Source organism: Alnus glutinosa, chromosome 12, assembly GCF_958979055.1.
Source record: "Alnus glutinosa chromosome 12, dhAlnGlut1.1, whole genome shotgun sequence".
NCBI classification, from domain to species: domain Eukaryota; kingdom Viridiplantae; phylum Streptophyta; class Magnoliopsida; order Fagales; family Betulaceae; genus Alnus; species Alnus glutinosa.
The window spans coordinates 24607094-24632036 of NC_084897.1; the positions used below are offsets into that span (position 1 = coordinate 24607094).

The 24943-nt window shown below is 37.5% G+C and overlaps 1 protein-coding gene across 1 annotated transcript; it reads right to left on the reverse strand.

Moving 5' to 3' along the window:
- Positions 1–16111: 16111 nt before the first annotated feature.
- On the reverse strand, positions 16112–17847 carry LOC133851786 (UDP-glycosyltransferase 91A1-like). The gene has a single exon (XM_062288362.1). It carries the CDS (start codon positions 17746–17748, stop codon positions 16345–16347), a length of 1404 nt encoding a protein of 467 aa, XP_062144346.1. The 5' UTR covers positions 17749–17847; the 3' UTR covers positions 16112–16344.
- Between the last annotated feature and the right edge of the window lie 7096 nt (positions 17848–24943).

The window sequence follows — 24943 nt, forward strand, 5'->3', positions numbered from 1 at the left end:
ATGCGGTTTAGAAACTATATACATGCATAATGACTCGTATATACCCTAATGTTAGATTTGTGCTATCACTACAAAAATGTTGGTATTCGCCACGTGGCCATTGTGCCACATGTATTAAATACGCGTGGCAAGATGCAGCCGAAAAACATCTTGCTACGTGTATTTATTACACGTGGCACATTGGCCACGTGTCAGAGAAACACGCGGCCGTGTGGGCACGCGTATTAATTACACGTGTCCACATGGCCACGTGTAATTATGGGACGCGACCATGTGGCCACATGTCTGAAATCCACGTGGCCATCGTCTGCCACGTGGATTTATACACGTGGCCACATGGCGACTTGGTCCAATGCACGTGGCCAAATGGCCACGTGGAAGTTGGGCACATGGCCATATGTCCGCCACGTGTCAATATGACACGTGGCCAACTGTTGGGTTTCTTTTTTTTTTTTTTTTTCCATATTTAAAATATATATATACACATAATAATATTACTATATAGTATACTTACAAGTAAAGTATAACCCTAATTAGGGTTAGGGTTTACATTTGTGTCCGTACTTTAATTAACCCTAATTTGGTGCTATATATATACATAAAACATATACATATGCATATACATATACAAGTGTTAATGATATATTTTACTAATAGAACCCTAACCCTAGTTTAGTGTTATATGCATATTGTACAAAACTAAACTCTAATTTGGTGCTATATATGTATATGTACATATACATATACATATACAAGTGTTCATGATATATTTTACTAATAGAACCCTAACCCTAGTTTAGTGTTATATGCATATTGCACAAAACTAAACCCTAATTTGGTGCTATATATATATTCCCATATACACCATTGCCTTAAAACTTTCTAAGTTTGAAAAAAATTAATATATATATAAAAAAAAAAAAAAAGAAAGAAAAAGAAAAAAAACATATAATTAATACTATATACATATATGCATAATGTATGCATGTATGCGGTTTAGACACTATATACATGCATAATGACTCGTATATACCCTAACCTTAGGGTTTAGGGTTTACGGCTATATATAGTAAATGCACTTAGGGTTAGGTTTTAGACTTATGTGATATATGTAAATCGTATACTTAGGGTTTAGTTCCTTATATAGTATACTTATAAGTAAAGCCCCCCCAAGCCCCAAGGTGGCTCCGTCCAAAATGTAATAAATCTCATTGTCTAATTTGCATGTTCCTTATTAATATATAACTGGGTAATTACATGCATTAACGTGTTTCTTTCGTTGTCTAAATTTGTTCGCAGGTTTCAATGGACCAAAGACCTCCTCTTTATGCGCACCGGGCACCACACATTCTTGTGCCGTCCACACCCCGAGGGTCACTGTATACTACGCCACGGCCACACCACCCAGAGGCGCTTATAGACCATTGCTGCTAGTACGACAGGGTACCAGCCAGAGCACAGGCAGGCCGGCTCCGCTAGATATTCTTGTTCGCCATATTTTATGCCACCAACGCTCTTGCAGCTAGGGATCACCTCTCAAAGTCATATGGCTCGACTTTGGGACCAAGAGGGTCATCAAGGGATTAGTAGCCCTTGGTCTTCTTTCCAGTACGGATCGTACGCCTGATTTGGACCTTAACTATGTGGATCTGATAGTGAGACAGAGGATTACAGGTTCCCGCTGACCTAGCCGAGGTAGAGACAGATGTCGACTCCGGGGGAGAGCCAAGTGCCGATTTCGGGGGAGAGTTAGGGGCCGGATCCAGGGGAGAGCCAGATGCCCCATGAGGGCGAATTCGTTGGATCCTGATCAGTTGCCCCCCGATAGCCCCCATGATATGCTTTTCAGAAGACGACCAGCAGCTTCCCCCGGGGGAGGGTTGGCGAGGAGCGTGCAGATGACCCAACGATCCAGCGCATAAAGCCGTACCAAATTCGGTTGATGGGTAAGTACATATTTATACATCATTAAATCCCATATTGTATTACAAATTAATATGAAGTTTGAAATAACATACGTCTATCATTGTTTAATATAGTTTATTTTTTTTATTATATTAACTTAAGTATTTTATTTTCTTTGGTTAGGGTAAATCTAGATGGGAGCATCTACTATGAGGTGGTTAGGGACTCTAAGAGGAATTGGGTGCTCCCGAAGGGGAAAAAGATTGTACTGCAGTACAATGCCGCAACACAACCCGTAGGACGAGCCTGTAACCGTTTTAGGCGACAGATAGGAAATCTTGTGAGAAGCGGGTCCTACATACATATGCAGGACAAATGGTTTAAGGTAAATAAGCAGATTAAGAAGGCTATGTGGGACGCGCTGATAGTATGTTTAATAAAGATGTTTCAATACACATCCGTATTTCAATTAATTAATTTATTTATTTTTAAAAACTTAGGGTTATGTTTTTTTGGAACTTATAAACTTAATGCTTAAATTACATGTGCATGAGGAGTTTTATCTTCCCGTATTTATAGATGAGTGCAAGGCATAGCACGAAGCGTGGGCTGATATAGGACATAAGTATCGTTCTTAGAAGCATTCATTTAAATCACAGCTAGATATTCGAGAGGGTGACACGCCAGAATGTATACGTGCAAGAGTCCCTGCTAAAGTTTTTTAGAAGTATGATTGAGCAGATGTGGAGCACCTGCTGAGGGATTGGTGTACTGAGCAAAAAAATATACGTAGGTCTTTGATTGTATTACTATTATATGTATTTTCAATAACTGTTCAATTAATTTTATGTCTCATTTAAGTGTGTCAATGCTTAAATTTTATGAAATGTTCACTGTGTAGGCGGTCTGTGAACGAATGAAGCAAATGAGATAGCAGAACGACCTTCCCCATTGCTTGGGATCAAAAAGCTATGACAGGTTTATCACGATGAGGTATGGACATATATATGTAGATGTTATAATATTTGTATCTAATTATTTTTTAAAAATAATGTTCTTGTTTGTTATTTATTTCATTTGGATGGCGATAGGCAACTACTTCTGGCACGCCCTCCACTCGAGCGAAGTCGTTCGTCAAGACGCACACGAGGAAGGACGGGACCCACCCGAACGAGCGTACACGGGTCCTATGCGTATGCTACTGATCTATTTTTTTTTTAATATTTCTAAGTTATGCGTGTGATAACGTATATATTGACTACATGTATATTATATATTGACAACATACATGAGATGATGACACAAAGTTTATCGAGTGACCTTGCTACTAGTCAGAGCGTGTCATGAGACACGGTGCGTTGAGCACTGAACGACGCGTACGAACATGCGTTGGGGAGGCCTGAATACACAGGGAGGGTTCGGCAAGTTGGGCCGAACGTTACTCCCGTACGGGGGACGTCTTTCTCATACCGGGCTCTGTCACAGGGAGGACCATCCCAATGTACATCTCGGGGCTGCTCCGTACATGAGGGTAGGATTACGACGATGGAGACATTGCTACGAGCTCAGACCTAGAGGAATGAGGCCTTGGAGCAGCGCATGCGACACGTCAAGGCCATTCTCACCTCCATGAGAGTATCACATACGAGCCCTGGTGCTCAGCAGTCTTCACCTCCAAATGGAGGTGGTACATCGTATGTTAGTAGTGCATCTGCATGTATGATTACAATTGTGTAAACTACTTATTTTCAATCAATGCTATGGACTTTATATGCATATAGATTAATTTTTTAATGTTTTTATTATTTGCAGTTAATACGACGACGATGGGTCCGTTGTCACCCCTTGGACGACAGTACTCTCCATCACCGCTGGGCCAGCACTCTCCCATTGGGACACCATTGCCCGCTACACCGTCCCTTGCGCAGCAATCGCCTGTTGCCAAGTCCACACCTGGTACAAGAATTTGTGATCCCCAAGAACAACGACTTGAAGATTTGTAGAGTTTTTGTTGTTCTGTTTTGTTATTATGATGTTAACAATAACGTTTTGTTGATAACTAATTTATTGTTGTTTTGGATTCAGAATTATTGATTTGAAATTTGAATTTGTGTTTATGTTAAATTTCAAATGTTGTCTTAATATTTTGGTGATATTTTGAGGAAAAAAAATGGATTTAATCAAATAATTTTTTTTTTATTTAAAAAAAAAAATTGTGAGTTTTGCCACGTGGGCTGTATGAACTTACGATTAATATCGATCCTACATCTGCCTAAGTGCCCATCGAGATCGATATATAGAATGTCAATACAAGTATTATATATGAGAAATGCTACATGTACTTAAACTTTTACAAAGGCAGCCTTACTAAGATGATGTGGAATTTATTCATTGGTACTTATAACATTTCTTTTTATTAATTGTTTTAATCATATCCAATGAATAAGCTCCACATCAGTTAGTAAGGCTCTTTGGATTACCTACTTCAAATCATTCTGTTCCACAAGATAAGGCATCAGCTCAAAATCAAGTAGAAGACCAAGTTCTGGATTGAAAAAGATAACAGTATCTTCATATTCAAATATTTCAGTTGTAATTTTAAATATTTGTAACAACCTCATTTAAATTTTGTAATTCAAATTGACATACATCTATTGTACATATAATTATAAATAGAAGCAAAGGTAAAGTCCTCAGCTCATTAAGGGATTGCAAATCAATAATCTGTCTTTCATTATATTATACTGCCCAAGTGCCCATCGCGATAGATTATATATATATATATATATATATATATATATATATATATGAGTAAAGAGTAGAAAAGGTTCAATAGAGATATACATTCAAATTGATATATTGTTGGGGTAGGGTAATACTTCACAAGAGAGAGAAACTCCCGAATTTTCTAGAGAGAGAAACCTTTTGTTTTCAGTCTGCTCGCCGGGGGAGGGAGGCTCCTCCCTCCTCCTGGTCTTTGGTTCTCCTACTCCCTAGGAGTTTTTTTGTTTCCTCCATGGATAGTTCCATTGGAGGTCTGGTTGCTCCTTGCCGTTAGGGCAGGAGTTTTGTTCCTCCCGGACTTGTTTTCGGTGGAGGTTTTGTTCTCCTAACCCTTATGGGTTGTGGAGTTTGTGTTTTCTTTTCTTGTTTTTCTCTTTTTCGGACTGAAAGGCCTTCATACAGCGTTGATTTTGGAGGATCGGCCATTCTCCGTCGTGTCTCCGGTGGATTTCTAGCCGTGCTTCAACAGTCGTATTTCTCTGTGGGCTAGATCTGTAATATTCTACTAGGACTTTCATGATACGCACTTTCCATCTGTATTCACTGTCGTCAACCGGTCCGGCCGTCTCAAGCTGGTGGCCTTGCTGTTCGATCTCGCCGGCGCGTGGTCTGCACGAGTGGGGGTTCTTTTTCTATGGTTAGGCACGTGTGGATCACGCCTTTGTTCTCAGACCATAGCGAGTGGTGGCTGGTAGTTGGCGGTGGTTTTGTGCTGGTTGGGGAGCCTCAGCGGTTGGCGGTGATCTCCTTATTTGATGCTGGCAGTGATGGTTTTTTGGTTTGGTGTTTATTCTCTTGTTTCTTTGTTGTCACAGTGTCTATGTTATGCACAATTTTACTGGACTATATCTGTAGAGAGTGGTTCAAAAATGGCATCCTTGTGATGTTGTGTGTTGTGTAGGCACTGCTTTTAAGTCAGACTTGTTTCTGGCTTAGGATATTGAGGTTTCTTTGTACCTTATGTCCATCTCTGTAATGCCTTTATAGCTTTGTTTTAGCAATTGATGTAGCACATGCTACTTCGTTCAAAAAAAAAAATTGATATATTGTTCTTCAACTTTTATCTTCTCGATCTACCCACACATTTTTTTAGAATATTTCTTGGTGTAAAAAGCAAATGTTAAGACCTATAAGACCTTATAAAGAGACGTTAGGCTTGGACCTTTTACAGCGACAATGAAGCATTACGTGCGCGCTGAAATCAGAGTTTGATGCGACTTAATTGAAGCGACAATTTTCTTGAGTTTTAACTTAATTCAGATAATAATTTATGTTAAGACCCAAAAAAGGATTATAATTCCGGTTATAAAATTCAACTTTTTTTATTGAGAAAATAAATAGGGAAAACTTCAATTTACCCCCATGAAGTTGTCACCAATTTGCAATTCTACCACCAATGTTTCAATTTTGTTAATTGCACCCCATTAAGTTTCAGAAATTTTCAATTTAAGGAATCCGTCCAAATCAACCGTTTGACTTAACGAAATTCAGCCTTTGTGCCGCGCACGTGCCCTTTTTGACAAAATTGCCCTCTTTAAAACGGCATCGTTTTGGACATATGGAAACCAAAATTGCCCTCTTCAAAACGGTGCCATTTTGTAAGTCTTCTCCAAGCTCCAAAACAACACCGTTTTGAAGACAAGCGCTCAAACAAAGACAGCCTCGCCGAGGAAGACGAACTCGACGGAGATGGACTGGCAGCGTGCGGGTTGTCCGTGACAGAGACGGGCTGCACGACGGATGCCAGCGCGGAGGCCTCCTGGTGTCGGCCAAACTCCAAAGTGACCTTCTCCAAGCTTCAAAACGGCACCGTTTTGAAGACGAGCCCTAAAACAAAACCTAGATCTCATCGGGGAAGACGACCTCGACAGATGCTAGCGCAGCAGCCTCTTGTCATTGAGGACATAACTTCACCCTAGCTCAACCACCTCGGCCTCCAGCGACAATTCCGCGTCGTTGAACGACTCGGCCGAAATCGACGAAACAAAGTATTGTCGATTTTGGCCAACGCTGGGAGGCCTCGGAGCCAGCATCCGCTGCGTAGTCCATCTCCGTCAAGGATGACTCGCTTGCCGCTCGCCGCCAACCAATCGAAGCCGTCCCTCTCGCCGCCAACCAATCGAAGCCGTCTTCCCCGACGACGTCGTCTTTGTTTTAGGGCATGATGTTTTGCCTCAAAACAGTGTCGTTTTGTTTTCATAAATTTTAGTTTTGGTGTTTCACAAAACGATGCCGTTTTGTAGAGGGCATTCTCGTCCATTTTCATCCCTAACAAGCATGTGAACAGCACATGAGCTGAATTTCGTTAAATCAAACGGTTGATTTGGACGGATTCCTTAAATTGAAAATTTCTGAAACTTAATGGGGTGCAATTAACAAAATTGAAACATTGGTGGTAGAATTGCAAATTGGTGACAACTTCATGGGGGTAAATTGAAGTTTTCCCAAATAAATATTAAGTCTCCAAGTGAAAGACCTTGATATAACCATGAGCTTTGTTATCCTTGATTGAGAAAAAGATCTTCTAATTAATTGGATGCAATTTTAATTGATTTGAAGAAAAATTCAGAATTTTGCTCTCTCAAGTTTTTTTTTTTTTTTTTTAAGGGAAAAGTAAGACTTTCCATTAATCAATATCGGAGCAAACAATATCCACAATAGCAGAGGGACAAACACCTATCCAAACTCTACTACTGAACTGGGAGATAGCAAGTTTAGCTAAACAGTGCGCAGCTTTGTTCCCCTCACGCCCCACATGCGCAATTTTCCAGTGAGGAAAAGAGGAAAGCAAAGCCCGAGCGTCCGAAATTAAGTCACCGTAAGAGACACAGCAATCCCCTAAGTTTCCCAAAGCTAGCACCACTTCACGAGAATCCCCTTCAATAACGATAGAGGAAAACCCCCTTTCTCTGGCAAATTCCACTGTCCTTCTCGCTCCAAAAGCTTCAACCATGGAGGGATTCTGAATGTAAGGCAGCGCTGTGCTTAAAGCTACCCTCACCTTGCCCAACTCGTCCCTGGCAATAATGCCCACACCCATCCAATTTGCCTAACATCCAGGGCAGCGTCCCAATTTAGTTTGATGAATCCGGCATCTGGTTTGCTCTCTCAAGTTAAGCCATTGCACCAAATATTTCTGTCCGAGAAGGAACTCCATAAATTTATTTCATTTAACATAATTTCCTTTTATAAGCGATTCGCCCTAAGAGGAAAGGGAAATGTTTGGGTACTCATCGGGATCCCACTCCTATCCCACCCTTACATAGGTGGATCAATGATGTTGTTAATAAAATGTGGGTCTCACAACACTTTCTTTATTATCTCTCATATCATTGGTCCACGTATACAATGGTGGGATGGGAGTGGGATCCCAGTGGGTACCCAAGCATTTCCCAAGAGGAAATCCCAAGTAATGATGTTTCTAAGAGCAGTACCACTAGATTTTCAACCATTTTTCCTATTTTAGGAAATTAAACCACTTTTTTATTCCCTATATAAAAACACCCCACAACAGCTTCCCTTTTATCTTCTCCTATACATTAAAATAATTTTTTTTTTTATTTTATCTTTTACTTTTTTTTTATTCCTTTTTAACTTCATTCTAGATTCCAGAAGCATCCTCCCATCCGCTCATATTACAGATTCCATTTTCCTCCTCCTCCTCCTCTTCTTCTTCTTCCTTTTTCTCTCTAGGACTTTTTTATTTTTCTCTTCCGATTCTCTGTCAAATTTTCTCATTTTATGATCCCCCAACTCACCCCCTCTTCTCCACTTGATCTCTCCCCCCCCACGCACAGCCCACCTCTCAAATCGATCCAAAGCTCGGGGAGCGTTGAAATCTCCAACACAAAATCAAGAACCTCAGCGAGTTTCGGAAACTCATGTTGTAGAGATTAATAGAGAAATCAGAGGACTGAGAGGGACGAGAGCTAGCCTGGGATGGGCCTGGAGAGCTGGTTGGCGGCGACGAAAAGGTTGGAGAGGAAGCGCAGGGCGGTAGGTGGCCGAGATTCAGCTGAGTTTATTTATTTGTTTGAGTTATAGTGATTTTGTTTGGTTTGCAGCTATTCTCATAAGATTGAGGATTGTTGTTGTTTGTACCGGGAGTTCTAATTAATTTGTTTGGTTTGATTATATTTATGTTGTTCTCCAGTAGTTCTACCAGAGAATAAGAGAGAGAGAGAGATGCGCGAGGAGGAAGAAGAATGGACGCAATTGAGAATCGTGAGAGGAAAGAGGAGAGAGACCATGTTTATTTTTTATTAAAATACATTGGGTAGTACTGTAACTTCTCAAGAGTGACTATCTAAAATAGAGTAACTGATGTGGCTTGGTTTGTAGTAATTTTTTTCAAATTTTTCTTATTTTAAAAAAAAGAAACTATTTATATAGCATCTGCTACTGATACAAGTGATTGATTCGAACTTAGAATTACTCTACGAAATTTAAAAGATCGTGATCCAAGAAAATAATATATTATTAATAGCTAACAAAAACAACAAGACCCAAATCTTATCACCTGCATATATATTGTCAACTTGCTACAGCTGTTGATCGACAAGATGCGAGCGGTGAGATTCATGATTTTTATTTTTATATTTATTTTTATGGATATGAATCAATTAAAGAAAGAAGGCAGGATTGTTCAAAACAACTCAAACCACAAGTCAAGAAAACTGAAACAGCACTGTTCCAAAGATTTGAAGGAAAAAATGTAAATAATGTGGTTGGGTAAAAAAAATATGAATATAAAATTAAAATCTAAAGGAAAAAAATGATTATTAGGTAAAGTCAAGAATGTGTGACCACAATTTAATTCACAAAGAAAAAAAATAAGCAGGGTTATCTCTAATTAGCAAAAAACTTTCAGCTACTTGTTCTCTGTACTAAAATTTGGGCCAGAAGGTTTAAATCATTTTGACTTGGGCCAGAAAGTTTAATTATAGATCTATAGTTTAGTCTGCACTGCTCTATTGTAAAAGGCAGCTTACAACCTTTTTACTCATTATTTTATTGATCTAGCTTTCAACCACTGATCATTTCATCAAGAGAATAAGTTCAGTTAGTAAAGTTTCTGGTATGATATGAATGATCTAGCTTTCAACCTTTTTGATTTTTTTACGTTTTTATGATCACTACAAAATAATTAAAATTAAGAGATTCTAACGGGTTCTCATTCTGATGCTTAAATCAGTCTATGAGAGAATAGTATACTTAATGCACAAAAATTCAGTTTTAAGTTTATACCTGTTATAATGGCTCTATTTATAGGTTAAGAGGTAGAGTCAAACATGAATTAAATTTTCTGCTCCAACTTGACTTAGGAGCACCGTCAGAGCTTGATTTAGACTTTGATTTCTTATCACACCTGGATTGGGATTCTTTTCCCATTCGTCTTGGAGTAAGATTTTCTCCCAGATCTTCAAGGATTAGATTGGACGGGAGCTCTATCCCAATTCAACTAGGGCTAGGGCTATTAACGAGATTAATTCTTTAAGGAGCCCTAATTGGACCTAAATTGTGACTTCTACATCAATTCGACTTGGAGTATGAGTCTAATTCGGATTTCATGGAATGAGTCCAAGTCGTGAAACTTTGGGGGTTGGGACCCGACCATATCCTGTTGTAGATCAAGGAGCTAACATCTTGACATCTTCTGCGATGAGACTAATCGATACCTGAGTTACTGCCACGTGTTGTCCCAAGCCTTGTTAGAGAATTTGAATCTTGATCTCGAGACATGTCCATTTTCGGGACTCCATCTGGATGAGTTGCCTATCATTTATTCTCAGAAAGAGCCTTTTTTTGAGACAATTAGTTTGGTTATCAATCTCTCGGGACAGGCCTATCTGGGAGTCTTGAAGTCTTGACTTAAAGCCCACAATTCTCTATGGGCTGAAGCTGGCCTTGAGGCCCAATCCATAATTTTCAGATGGGCTGGTGACATCGAGTGGTATTATTTGCAACAACAATTCTACTGTAAAAGCCGTGGAGAAGCCAGTCTGGACGTGACTCTTGGAGGAAGCGAATCATGGACTCTGGGAGAGCATCGTAAGCCTGCTTGAGGAACGGGACTACGTTCAATGGAACGTCTACGGTGGCCTCGGAATTGTCCGGGAGGTTGTCCACGTGGGGGTAGTGGAAGCTTGACGAGGTTAATAAGGGAAGCTAAACTTGGGGGCCAAGAGGTTTAGGGTGCATGGCGATCGATGTTTCGAGGGGTAGAAACGAAGGTGATGCGATGACCCTTCGAAGCAATCAGCTTGGCGAGCTCTAGGTATGGGATCATGTGGAGAAAAGGCTGGCCATGGGATCATGTGGCCAAAGGCTGGCCATGGGAATTGAACATGGCTATGTGAAGCTTTTTCTCATCGTTGGCCATGGACACGACAAAGAATATTATTGGTTTGGAGTCTATAGTTAAGGGTATGAGAATCACTCAATATTTGGCCCATGTATACTCAGAGGAGTATTGTTCTAAGGAGGACTCCAAATGTCATGACTTTCAAAATTTTTATTAAATTTAAAATGATCATTACTAAATTTTGATCCAATGGTAATTTTAAAAGATACAAGTGTCAGGTCTATATGAGACGGCAAATGTCAAATAGGCTAATTAATATAATCAAGGAAACAGTATATAGATTTTTTCAAACTATCACTTAATTGTTAATTTTCTCCTCAAACTACTAATTGTGTCAAAGTCTTTCTTAAACCACCAAAAAATTTTAATTTCCCTTAAAACCAATAAAAAGACAAAAATGATCCTAAATTTTTTTCAATTAGTCAAAAATGTTCTTGTAAATTCGGGAAAAAAAAAAATGAAAATGAAAATTTAAAAAATATTATTATTTTTTTAAAAAAAAAATGAATTTTAAAAAAAATTGAAAAACAAAATAATTAATTTTTTTTTAAAAAAAATTATTTAAAAAAAGGGAAAAAAAAATGAAAAGACAAATTTATTTATTTTCTTTTCTTTTTTTATATATATATTTTTTATAATTTTTTGAAGGGTATTTTTATCATTGGTGAAACATTGATATTTATTTTGTAGTTTCGGGAAACATTAACATAATTGGTAGTTTTGAGAAACATTGACAACGAGGTGGTAGTTTGAGGGGTGCGTGTATATATGTGTAATATTAAATATTATATCTTTATCTTATAATTATCTAAAAATATTGATGTAACACTCCGAATCAACCATTAATCTTCTTTTTATTGAAAAAGTGATTTTTTTTATTTAATAATGATTAATTCAAAGGTTAGTTGAAAGTGACAAAGAAGCCTAGCTTCTTGGATAAATGATGATAGAATTATAGTATTTAACATTTCTCTTTCAATATAAGTCTTTTCACATATTGAGGTTCTAGTATATATTTAGTAAAAAAAATTAAGTAAAAAATAAAATTTTAAGTTAATTAATTAATTATTAATTTATTTACTATACTCTCTTAACTATTTTATTAATTACGAATTATCACGTAAATTTGTATGAAAATACTGTCACTGCATACCAAACGCTGCAAGGAAGACAAAAATGAATTAACAAGGAGGCTTATGGATGATCCACCGGATTCATTGCAACACCATGAGTGCGGGTGAAAGCTACCTCCGACGCTTAAGACAACAAAGTGGAAAAGAAGAAATGCACCAAAACATTTCAAACAATGCAGAATAAATTCTCATTCCAAAAATTCATATGCTTGCTTTCATCAAATCTATTTTGGGTGTGCATCGAGCTCTCCCTTGTCCTTTGTGTAATCTCTCACCAACTCTTGTGCATGTGAGGAGGACATTTTCTGAAATACTTCGATTATAGGAACAAAGGCTGTTTGACTATTACTCACAATCGAATCCAAACCAGGCAAGACCAGTCTATTAACTAGAATCTTAGTAATACATTTATAGACCACATTGCAGCAAGAAATTTGGTCTAAACTCTCCCATCGAATAAGGATTATGCTTCTTAGGAATGAGTGTAATGATGGTAATTAACATTAACTTCCTGTTTTAGTATTTTTTTATGTCCAGATCAAAAATGATTGTATGGCTTCAATCAAATCTTTACCAATAAAATTAAAAGCCAAGCTTTTTGTAAAAACCCTGCTGAATATCAATCGATCCGGTCCTGGAGTCCTTCTGCAATTCATTGAAAAAATTGTTTTTCCAATCTCCTCAGCAAAAAGTAGTGGGACTGCCGGACTGGGGTTCTGTAACTTTGATTTTATGCTGTTTATTGTGTTTAGTTTTAACAAACTCAAGCACTAGAATTAGTAGTGGGGCTGGGGTTATATAAACTTTGAATTTATTCCCATCAGAAACCACTCAGCCATCAGTTGGGCATCACATTCCCCACAAATTGTAGGAATGCGGTTCCCGTGCATGGCATCATATTCCCAAACGAGATTGCTAAGGGCACCTGTTGGGTCAAGAATAAAAGGAATATTAGAACATCTCTTGGTGTATAACCGGAATAGTATAGATGTAATTAAAAAAGTTATGTTTATGTCCTTTTGGATCACTTAGATGCAATTTTTTAATTAAAAAATTTTTTTCTATGCCATTCCAAATGTACACTAATGCTTCATTTGTTTCGACGTAAAATAGTTTTCGTCGTAAAATGGTTTTAGGAAGTCATTTTTTTGGAAAATATTTTTCACCAAAAACATTTTTCGGTGTTTAGCGCGTACGGAAAATCGCAAATATTTTTTATATTTTCATTCAATCATATTAACCTATAAAATCAATTTTTATTCAAAACATATAAATATTAATTTAAAATAATATAAAAATTACCGGTGACGAGATTCCGTCACTGACCGATAGGATTCCGGCCACTTTTACCAGATTCAGGCTACTATAGCCAGAATCTGAAATAAAGGCCGGAATCCAGACAGTTTTGTCGGAATATGGGTTGACTGGATTCCGGCCAAAATAGCAGGGATTTGGCCAGGATTTTTTGGCCAAATCTGTCCGACAGTTCTGGCGGAGATACTCTGGCCAGATCCGGCCAGCCAGCCGGGATCCGGTCTTTCTAGCCAAATCCGGCCTGCCGGCAAGAATTTGGCATTTTTGGCCAGATCCAGCCAGCCGGCCAGAATACGACCAGTTTGGTCGCCGGAATCTGGGCTGATCGGATTCCGGCGACATTAACCAGATATTGTCGGATTCCGGTGCCAGCAAGATTTCAGTAGTGGTCAACTGTTTGAACGTGAAGGTCAATTGCATCGTTTAAAAGGGATTGAATGCATTTGGCGTCTTCGGAAAACGATTTACTCTTTTAAAAAGCGTAAATTATTTTCTGAAATTTACTAAACATTTTTTATCAAATAGAAATTATTTTTCGGTTGATTATTATTTTCGTCCCCACCAAATACCGAAAAATACTAAAATTGTTTTCATAAAATTATTTTACACCGAAACAAACTGAACATAAAATAACACCAAAAAATGCTCTAATATTCCTCCATGAATAATTCTCCAGCGACTCAGTCAAATGCAAAATTTATTGTTACTAAGGTCCAAGAGTGGACCAATATCCTAACTCAGGCTCAAACAGAGGACTGCCACTGCAAGGGCTAGAGAGGGCCTCAAGAATCAAGATGACCGATATATAATGTCCTTGCCCCCCTCATTCCTCAGGTAAAGAGAGGCTAGCTCCTGCTCTGAGAAAGAGCTCCCTCATCTTCGATACTCCATTTTCTCACTCTTTAGCTTAAAAACACTAATTTGAGCGTCAAAATGTCTACGGTTAGAGAACCGACGGCCTGCTGACGATCCTCTTCCTCTTTTACAACGTGTTTATATATAGGGGACGTTTCCTCGATTTTGTAAGTTCATAACACGAGTAAATAAAAAATCAAAATCACTACCTATAAAAGAGAAGTAGACTCTTAATTAATTAGAAGTAACAGCAAATAAAAGTAATGAATAATAAATCAAAATCAATATATGAAGCGTTCAAGGGCATTTGGGTCCTCCACGCTTGCTCTTCTAGATGCTGTAGATCGAAAGGGCAAACAGCCTAGCTATCTAGCTAGCTTGCTTGTCCCATAGGCCTAGGAATCGCCCAGGCCTCTTTTCTTTTTCTTTTTCTTTTTTCTTTTTTTTTTTTTTTAACAAATAGCATGTGCTTTTTAGGATCTGAATGCCCGAAAGCTACATCATGAGCAATGAGGGACAAAACCCTCCACATACTTTTAAGTCAGAATGATCTGACTTAAAAAACAATTACATATGTAGAATCTCAAATTTCACTAAAATTACAATCAGCCCCTAAACAAAGAAAATTCTAATAAAACTTAAGCCACACATAAGCAACTGTACCTAGAAACAAGAGAATACACAAACACAACTAGCAGAAAATACAATCCAAAAACGTCAGAGGGGGAGCACTATCTTCGCCGGAGACCGGCGCGTGTACAACACGCGCCTCCCTCGGAACCGCCAGCCGACAGATCAGCCACCCAGAGCCCCGTCCGTCGCCTTTGCTCGGCGAAAAAAACGCCGGAGCAAGACACCACGCGCCGGTAGAAGAGAAAACTTTACTGGCGCATGACAATCACGCGCCGGCCACCGTTTATCTCGACAACCGGAAACAGCAGCGGCGGAACAAGAAAACGCCGGTGAGCCCATCTGGGCGGCGCGTGTCTCTAGAAAGCCGATGGATAGCCGTAGATCTAGCGTCGAAATATGAAGACCATTAATGCACAATACGCTCCACCGGAGAGACAACAAAGACAAGAACACCCCGTCGGACACCTCGGGAAGGACCTCCTGCCAGAGAACAAGAAGAAAGAAAAGAAAACAAACACAAACAACACAAACTCCAGAGTCCAAAAGACTCGGAGAAACAAAACTCCACAATCAAGACGACTGGGAGAACGACTACCCTCCCATGGTAAACACCATGGAGAAAACAAAAAATTCCACCGGAAAAGGAGGCTTAGAAGCCCCCTTCCCGGCGATCAACAGCTTGTTTATGTGGTTTACAATAAGAGAGAGTGTGAGAGTCGAAGAGAGAGAATATAACAGATATGGGTCCTCCTCGAAAAGGACAGAAACTTGAGAGAGGAGTTAATCGCCCAGGCCTTTTGGCAGAAAAGAACGTGCACAGTTGATGGTAGTACTGTGATGGACATTAAGATGAAAAATAAATTATTGAGCTTGTTTGATAAGTTATGTAACAGAGCAGCATTACTGTTTATATATATATTTTTTATTTTATATTACATCATTATATTTTATTAATTTTAAATTAACAATTCACTACTATTCTGTACGTGTCTTTGTCGAATAAGGTTATTATCGCTTAGCGATTGTCCCGGATATGACCGCCACTGAAGTCTGAATGCCACCTAAATTATTCAGAATTAAGCTTTATTAAGAGAGAAAACAAAGAAGACAAAACCACCAGGACTACAGCACAAATAAGCCCCTGCGACCACGCAATCAGAGCGAGAACAAAACCACAAAAGGAGTCAATCAGAATCAACTAGCCATGCAAGGCCAACATCACTTGCAACACAAAGAAGACAGGCAGCTGCTAGCCTAAAAAGAACCACCAAGCATAAGAAGGCCACCTTCTGAGAACAAAAAAAAAACAGGTGTCACTGGCAGCAGGTACGTAGATTGACCATCCGGTGATTAGGTTTATTCAACCTTCTGAGGTTGTCGATGGGTTTCCAGGTAACCAAGGAAACTATCCACGTACCGGTCCTGAGCTTCCCTGTCTCCAAACAACCCCTTCATCTCCTTGGCCTTCTCCCTGTACTTCTTGCCCTCTTCCTCCACTATCACCAGCCTCAGCGACTCGGCCACCGAATCCCTCGTAAACGACCCATCCTGCTCGTTTCTCGGTATCAAATACCCAATCTTTTTCTCATCCAAAACCTTAGCGTTAATCCCTTGGTCTGCAAAGAAGGTCAACAGTATGAGAGGTCTCTCAAACAGAAGAGCCTCCACCACCGAGCTCCACCCGGAGTGAGTCAAGAATCCACCTACCGAGTCGTGAGCCAAAATCTTCAGCTGCGGTGCCCAACTCGTGCACACAACCCCTCGTTCTTTGGTTCGTTCCTCGAACCCCTCCGGTAACTCGATCACCTCAGTATCAGCTGGCCCCTTTCGAGTTCTTAGCACCCAGAAGAACGGTACCTCGGACTGTTCCAACCCAAGAGCTATCTCCGTGAGTTCGGTTTGACTCGGTTTCGCCTCGCTCCCGAACGCTACGTACACTACGGACCCCTTGGATTGCCTGTCCAACCAAGCTTTCATCCACCGCCACGTGTCGGTGTCGTCTCCGCTGTCGTATGCCGTGGTGGGAAGTTGACCCACTGGGAGAACCGGTTTTCCGTTGAGATCCTCCAAAAGGCGTAGCCACTCTGGCTCAAACTCCACGCAGCTTCTCACAGCCACTACGTCGCAGCCTTGAAGCGATTCTGTGAAACGATAAAAATCCGAAACGGTTTCCTCGACGCCGGTCACGCCATGGTCAAAGATTTTCAAAACCTCGAAGAGCCGAAACGACACCGTTGTATGGAATGGGACCCACCGGGGTGGGACAGTAAAGTCCTCGGGGCTCTTGCGCTCAGCCATACGTGCTTTCGTCCCTACGAAGCACAAACAGGCCGCAGTGACTATACTGAAGAAGGCGGTCGGGATGCCGAGGTTACGCGCTATAGCCGGTAACCAGTAAGGAGCAAAGTCGTGGAGAAGCCAGTCTGGACGTGAATCTTGGAGGAAGCGAGTCATGGACGCTTGGAGAGCATCGTAAGCCTTCTTGAGGAACGGGACCACGTTTAACGGGACATCTATGGTGGCCTCGGCATTTTCCGGGAGGTTGTCCACGCGGGGTAGTGGAAGCTTGACGAAGTTAATGAGGGAAGCTAAACTTGGGGGAAGTTTCGGGAGGCGATCGATGTTTCGCGGGGTGGATACGAAGGAGATGCGATGACCCTTTGAAGCAATGAGCTTGGCGAGCTCTAGGTACGGGATCATGTGGCCAAAGGCTAGCCATGGAAACATGGCTATGTGAAGCTTTTTCTCATCGTTGGCCATGGACACGACAGGCAATATTTTTTTTTTTTGGAAATCGACAGGCAATATTGGTTTGGAGTCGATAGTTAAGAGAATAAGAATCACTCAGTACTTGGTCCATATACAGAGAGAGAGAGAGAGAGAGGGAAAATTATTTGTTATTAATCATGGTTCTTTTTTTTTTTTTTCGATCAAGTTAATCATGGTTCTTAGTTCTTACTACTTCTTTCTCCCTTCAAAAATAAAAATAAAAATTACACATAAGTGTAGAATATTTGTTTAAATAATAATAAAAGTGATTGATGTGAAATAAAATATAAAAAAAATATTAAAAGTATTTTATATAAAAATGAAAATGTTTTGTTTTATAGTAAATTTTTTTATTTGATTAATAATAAAAAATTATTAATGTGATATAAAAAATAAAAATATAAAAATATTTTTGATTTGACTTTTTTGACTCACCAGACGGAATCTCCCTAAACCAACCAATTTTGTCGATCTACTGCTAAACTACTAAAACAAATTAAATGTCAATATCTCTCATTGACAAAAATATTTTTTATAAAAATAAAATAAAATAAAATTCTTAAAATTACAATAAAAATCATAAAAAAAATATATAAAAACAAAAAAGGAAAAAAAAAATCAAGGCAATTATTTTTGTTTAGTTTTTTTAATTTTTTTTTCTAAAACTGATTTTTTTAAACAAATAAAAAAAATAAAAACAAAAACAAAAGAAAATGAAAAACTAAGGCGATCATTTTATTTTTATTTTTATTTTTTTAAAAAAAAATTATCTTTTTAATTTTAATTTTTAAAACAATTAATTTTTATTTTTGAAAAAATAATCATCTATTTTTTTTAGTTTTTTCTTTTAATTTTATAAGAATAATTTTTCCTTTTTAAAAATTGTTAAGGTCATTTTTATCTTTTCATTGACTTTGAGAGGAATATTGACATTATTTTAATAATTTAAGAAGGAGATTAACCAAATTTATGGCATGTTTAAGTGTTCGATTTTTTAAAATTTGAACCTAACTATAATTTATTTAGTGTGTCAATTTTGAGATAAATAAAGTTTTAAAAAATATTTAAATAATTTAATTTTGTAAGATAAAATTAAAAAATTAAGATAAAGTCTTATTTATTTTTGAAAAACCTAAACATAGAATCAAAATTCTTCTTCTTTTTTTTTTTCCGAACATAAACAGCTTAAGAAGACATTGATAATGGACCCACAGTTTGATGGATATAAGTACTTAAAAAAAAAAAAAAAAAAGTAAAAAAAGTAAAAGAGCGAACTAATTAAATAAATGGAATGATGGTAGTTGGAGTACCATATGAGTCATATGACACTACTGCGTGCAGTAGCAGTACTGCACATGTGCGCAGGTCGGAGCCAGCCTTTTTAACTTAGGAGGTTAAATTAAATTTTTAAAAAAAAATATTGAACGGTCAACATTAAAAAAAAAAAAAGTGCGGTAAAATTTATTTATTTAATTTTTTTTTTTTTTTGTTAAATAATCCATTGGTAACCGAGTTTTAAACAATTTTAAATTTAATACATAAATTTTAATTTGTATCATAGATGGTATCTAAGTTATGGGTAAAAACTCGTTTGATACTCCTATTAAATTTTTCGTCCTAAAATTAACGGTTTGTAGCTGCGGTCGACACGTGGCAGACATAAATATATATAAATATATATATAAAATAATAATAATAATATTTTTTAAAAAAAAAAAAAAAAAAAAAAAGGAAAAACAAGATGAGGGGTGGCTCTTGGCCGGTCTGGGGGGTGGTTTGGCCACCCCATGGCAAAAAAAAATATGGGTTTTGGCCCATGACCCCATGGGCAAACCCTTCAAATTTTTTTTTATAGGGAAACCACCATCAAAGGCCAAAACCCAAAAACTTTTTTTTTATTATTTTTTTGCGATGGGGTGGCTCAGCCATCCCTCGGCCAAAATAGGGGTGGCCAGCCACCCCCCTCTTCTTCTTCTTTTTAAATTTTTTTTTAAAAAAATTTTATTATTTTATTATTTTTATATAATTTTTTTAAAGATTTTTATTTTTTTTATATAATGCAACGGTTGACACGTGGCAGACTGTTAATTTTAGGACGGAAAATCTAACAGAAGTACCAAATAGTTTTTTACCCCTAACTTAGGTACCACCTATGATACAAATGAAAACTCAGGTACTAAATTTAAAAGCTCTTAAAACTTAGACACCAATAAAGTATGTAACCCTTTTTTTTGGGGGGGGAGAGAACCTTAGGGCTTGGGAGGGCCAGCCCCCCAAGCTCCTTAGTAGCTCCGCCACTGGACACTCATATGAAAATGATTGATACAGTGACAACATGAAAATACCCGATAGAGAACGTCTGTAACTATAAGCAGTGGCCGAGGCACATAGAGCCTTTAGGCTGGTCTTCAAAGGTTCAAAGTTTTCTCAAGAAAAAAAAAATTAAAATTTTTTCTTTAAATTTTTTTTTTAAAAAAATTTGCCCTCCCAATTTCTTTTTTCAATCCTGCCCCTCAAATTTGACATCTTAACTCGCCTTATAATTGAGCCGGCCCTGGGCTATGTACGCTTATTAAATTTTTTTTTTTCAAAAAATGATTCTTAAATGATGTGTCAATTATGGATAAGATATACTATTTTGGAAAATGTGTCACCATCTTATAAGGCCATCTCCAGCAGAAGCTTCATTTTAACCAAAAAGTCAAATTTGACTATTTTTACCACTTTTTCTTCATCCAGCAGAATAGTCATCTTAATTTTTTTCTTAACTTCAGCAACAGTGAATAGCCACTACTGGCTATTCACTGTTCACATGTTTACTATTTTTTTATTGTTTTTTTCACTTCCCTCTTTCTCTCACTCCTCTCTCTCGCGTCTCGCCCACCGAAGAGTCTCTCGCCCACCGGAGATGACGATAGCCGACGCCGACGCCGACGCCTCTCTCTCTGTACTGACGCCGCTCGGAATAGGCACCGGTCTCCTCTCTAAGTGCCGACGCCGAGGTCCGACCGAGCCTTCCAAAGCTCCAAAGCCGAACGAGACCGTCCTTGACGACCCAGATGTCGCCGCCGTCTACGTTCGTTGCTGGCCGACTCCACTGTCTTCGTCTCCAGGAACTCCACAATCTCCAGCTTCCCCACCGTCAGATCGCCCACCACATGGTACAAAAACACCGTTCTCAATCCCCCGTTTGTCTGTCGAGAAACACCAAGGAGAAGTAAAGAAAAATGTTGAATCCGGCTTCCCCACCGACAATCGACCGCTCTAGCCACCATCGACCGCACCAGCAACCATCGACTGTTCTGAGTCTTGGGTGTGGGTGGGCAAGGCTGGTTTGGTTCTGGGTCTTGGGCGTGGGTGGGCAAGCTTGGTTTCAGTGGTTTGGTTGTGGGTTTGATGGGGTTGGCCGGTTGGGGCTGAGGACGGAAGAGAGAAAAAAATAAAATAAAACAATAAAAAAATATTATTTAAAAAAAATAAAGAGTGGGATAGATATTATTGTTGGAGTGTTTTTAAGATAACCAGTAGTTAAAATAGAGATTGTCACTTTTTGAGTAGCTACTTTAACTCCAACTGCTGGAGATAGCCTAAGATGGTAACACATCATTTGGGAACCACTTTTAAGAAAGAAAGAAAAAAAAATTGAGAAGTAAAGCATTTTCCAGTGCGAAATATTCTTGTTGATACTGAAACATATTACTAAGAAAATTAATAATAAAATAAATAAAATAAAATTAGAGTAAATAAATATCTCATAATACTATAGAATCATGTCAGAGTGTTGTCTTTAAAGGTTGATTCATGCTCTCCAAAGTATATAACTCGGATGCGATCGAATTATTTGACATATAATCTCTGAAGATTAGATTACAGTGTTTACCTTCATTAAGAAAGCATTTACCTTCGTTAAGGACACTCTTTAGAACGAATTGATTTGCTTAAAAGATTTTGGTATTAATTATTGTGTTATTGGACTTCTAACGATTTATTTTTATATTGAAGATAAAGAGTCCCCAAAGAGGGAAATAATAAACGGGAGTCTTTTGACCGGCCCTCAACCGTCCCTTTTCAAGTTGGAAAGGGACTAATTTTAAAACAATTAATGTTTTCAAGTGAAAACATAATTTTTTTAATAAAATTGTAGAGATGAGATGGGCAGGGGACGTTCAATATTTCCTCCAAAGAAGAGATTTTTTTTGTTTTTTTTCAAAACAATTATAGATTATGATTGGGCTTTTTTTTTCTTCAAACAAACCTATCTTTGGGGGCCTTATTCCATTGAAAAAAAATCGTTTTAGTTTATGATTAGGCATTTTTTTCTTTTTCTTTTTTCAAACAAACTTGTCTTTGGAGACTTATTCCACTAAAAAAAAAAAAAAAAAAACATTTTCAAATTATGATTATGCCTTTTTTTTTTTTTTTTTCTTTTTTTCGAACAAACCTATCTTTGGGGGCCTTAGGCGACCTCCTAACTCGCCTTATGAGGTTGAGCCGTCCCTAGGTTACGTACACTTATTAATTTAATTTTTTTTTCAAAAAATAATTCTCAAATAATGTGTCAATTATGGATAAGATATACTATTTTGAAAAATGTGTCACCATCTTACGAGATGGTAACATATCATTTGGAAACAACTTTTAAAAAAAAATTGAGAAGTAAAGCATTTTTCAATGCGAAATATTCTCGTTGATATTAAAACATATTACTCAGAAAATTAATAATAAAATGAATAGAATAAAATTAGAGTAAATAAATATCCCATAATACTATAGAATCACGCTAGAGTATTGTCTTTAAATGTTGATTTGTGCTTTCTAAAGTATATAACTCAGGTGCGATCAAATTATTTAACATATAATCTCTCAATATTAGATTACAACATTTACCTTCATTAAAGAAGAGTTTACCTTCGTTAAGGACACTCTTTCAAGATTTTCTTAAAAGATTTTTAGTACAAAGACGATGGAAAATTGAGCGCAAAACGTAAAAACCAATCTGTATCCTCAGTATCGGGGAACCATTCTAAAAGCAAACTTAAAAAGTACCTGTCTTTAGCAAAAGTGGAAAACTATATACGTTTTTTTTATTATTATTTTTTATGCTATTCTTGTGTTAACCGAATCTTCTGCTTTATAGAAGAAGTTAAGCTCATTTTTCTTTAAAAAAACTCATGACCATGAAATAAAGATAAAAAAATAAAATAAAATAAAATATTTGTAACAAATAATACATATGACAAATTACAACAGTAATTTCCAAAACAGGACAGGGGAGGTCATGGCCGGGATGGCCTACGCCTGCTCTGATTCACATCTTTCTTTTCTTTCAATCATCTACTTTTCCAATTGTCCGAGCTGACGGCTGGCATGTGCCCCAACAAATAAATAACAATGTCGGGGCATGATCCCACACTATAATGGTTTGTCTCACTAAAATATATTTTTAACTATTTTGATAAATTAATTTGTTGAAATTGTTAAAAAATAAAAAATTCAAGCAGTTTTTTTTTTTTTTTTTAATAAATAGTACTCACCAATAATAAGCATTGTTCATTCACAAAAGAATAAACAAATATTAAAATTATTCTTTCCTCTATCCTCTCTCTCTTCTCTCAATTTCTCTCTCAACTCACGCCCCCGGCACGATGATACAGAGGCTGGATGGGTTCTACTCATCGTCGTCTTCTTCCCCATCGTGGGAATCCCGGGACGAGCTCTGCATGTAGTCTTGTTGATTGATTCAATACTCCCTTGTGTTTTCCTTGTATTCTTCATTCTTCATAAAATATTTTGACAAGATCTGCACGTAGACCAAGTCAAAGCCTTACCATAATTTCTCACCTTTCACATTGCCTCTTTTTCTCCCAGCTGTGAAAGGGTTTTGTCCAATGGAGATCTTCTATTTACAAAGCTTTGCACTGTGAATGGGTTTCGTCCAAATATGATTTTTTTAGCAGCAATAAGCTTAATTTGAGCTTCTTCTGCAACGCATGTGGTTTTTTTTCACTGTTACCTATGGTGATCTACTATTACATACGAAAGCTTTGTATTGTTACCTATTGTGATATTTCCTCTCTCATGAGATGAGATTTTCATCTAATTAAAGAAATCGTCTTAATGGTCTGATTTCTGGTGATGATGGGTTGGGGATGATAAAAAATCGTCTGATTTGTGATTCTTCCTCCTTTCTGCGACGTTTTATTTCTCTCGTCTACAGTATTCCTCTCATACAGCAGCTGATCATTTGATTCTTGGTGATTGTGAAATTTTCGATTTATGTTTCCAGCAAATGGGTTATGTCGGTGGAGATGGTTTTTAACAAAAATGAATAAAAAATATTAAAATAGATTTTTTTAATAAAATAATAAAAAGGTTTAGATAAACTGATCATGGATGAACATCTTGAAAAATGATTAGCTAATTTTTTTTTTTTTAAAAAAAAAGAAGTTTTGATTAGCCATTTTGCATAAAAACAGGCATAAGCCATTTGGAAGTGTTTCAAATAAGTGGACGGCTAAAATAGAGAAACTTCTAATTATTTTTGCTAATAAAATTTGGTAAGGCTATTAAGAATGTTTGTATAAAGAGTTTTGTTGCGTGATTTTGTTTGTCAATATGTTTGAAATGAGGTGAATTTTTTTTTTTTTTTAAATGTCTCATAAATTTCTGATCAATGCGATTTTTTTTTTTTTGATGAATTAAAAGCTTTATAACACTTCAAATTACACTCCAGTAAAACTGGCATCAATGTTTCAACAAATTCACCTTGTTGTTAGAAGTAGCAAACCAGCAAACTCAAGCTCAAAACAGAGCAACACCAACAAACAAACAAAAAACACAACCAGACCTAAACAAACCAGAGAAAAATAAAAAAACAGATCAGCGGCAGTAAACCATTCGACCTGGAAATTTGGCCATCACTCTGGCTCTAACCTCCCACCGAATTTTAGAGATGATTTGCTCTTCAGTTCTAGGAGTTTTACCATGAAGAATAGTATTCCTTTGAAGCCATAAATGATAAACAGCAGCCCCCAAGCATAGTTTTCGAACACTGCTCACCATATTATTGCCCTTCAAAGTTACAACACTCCAAACAACAATCTCATCCCAATTAGATGGATGGTTACTCACCAAACACTCACTCATAAGAGACCTCCAAATCCTTTTCCTGAAACTACATTCAAAG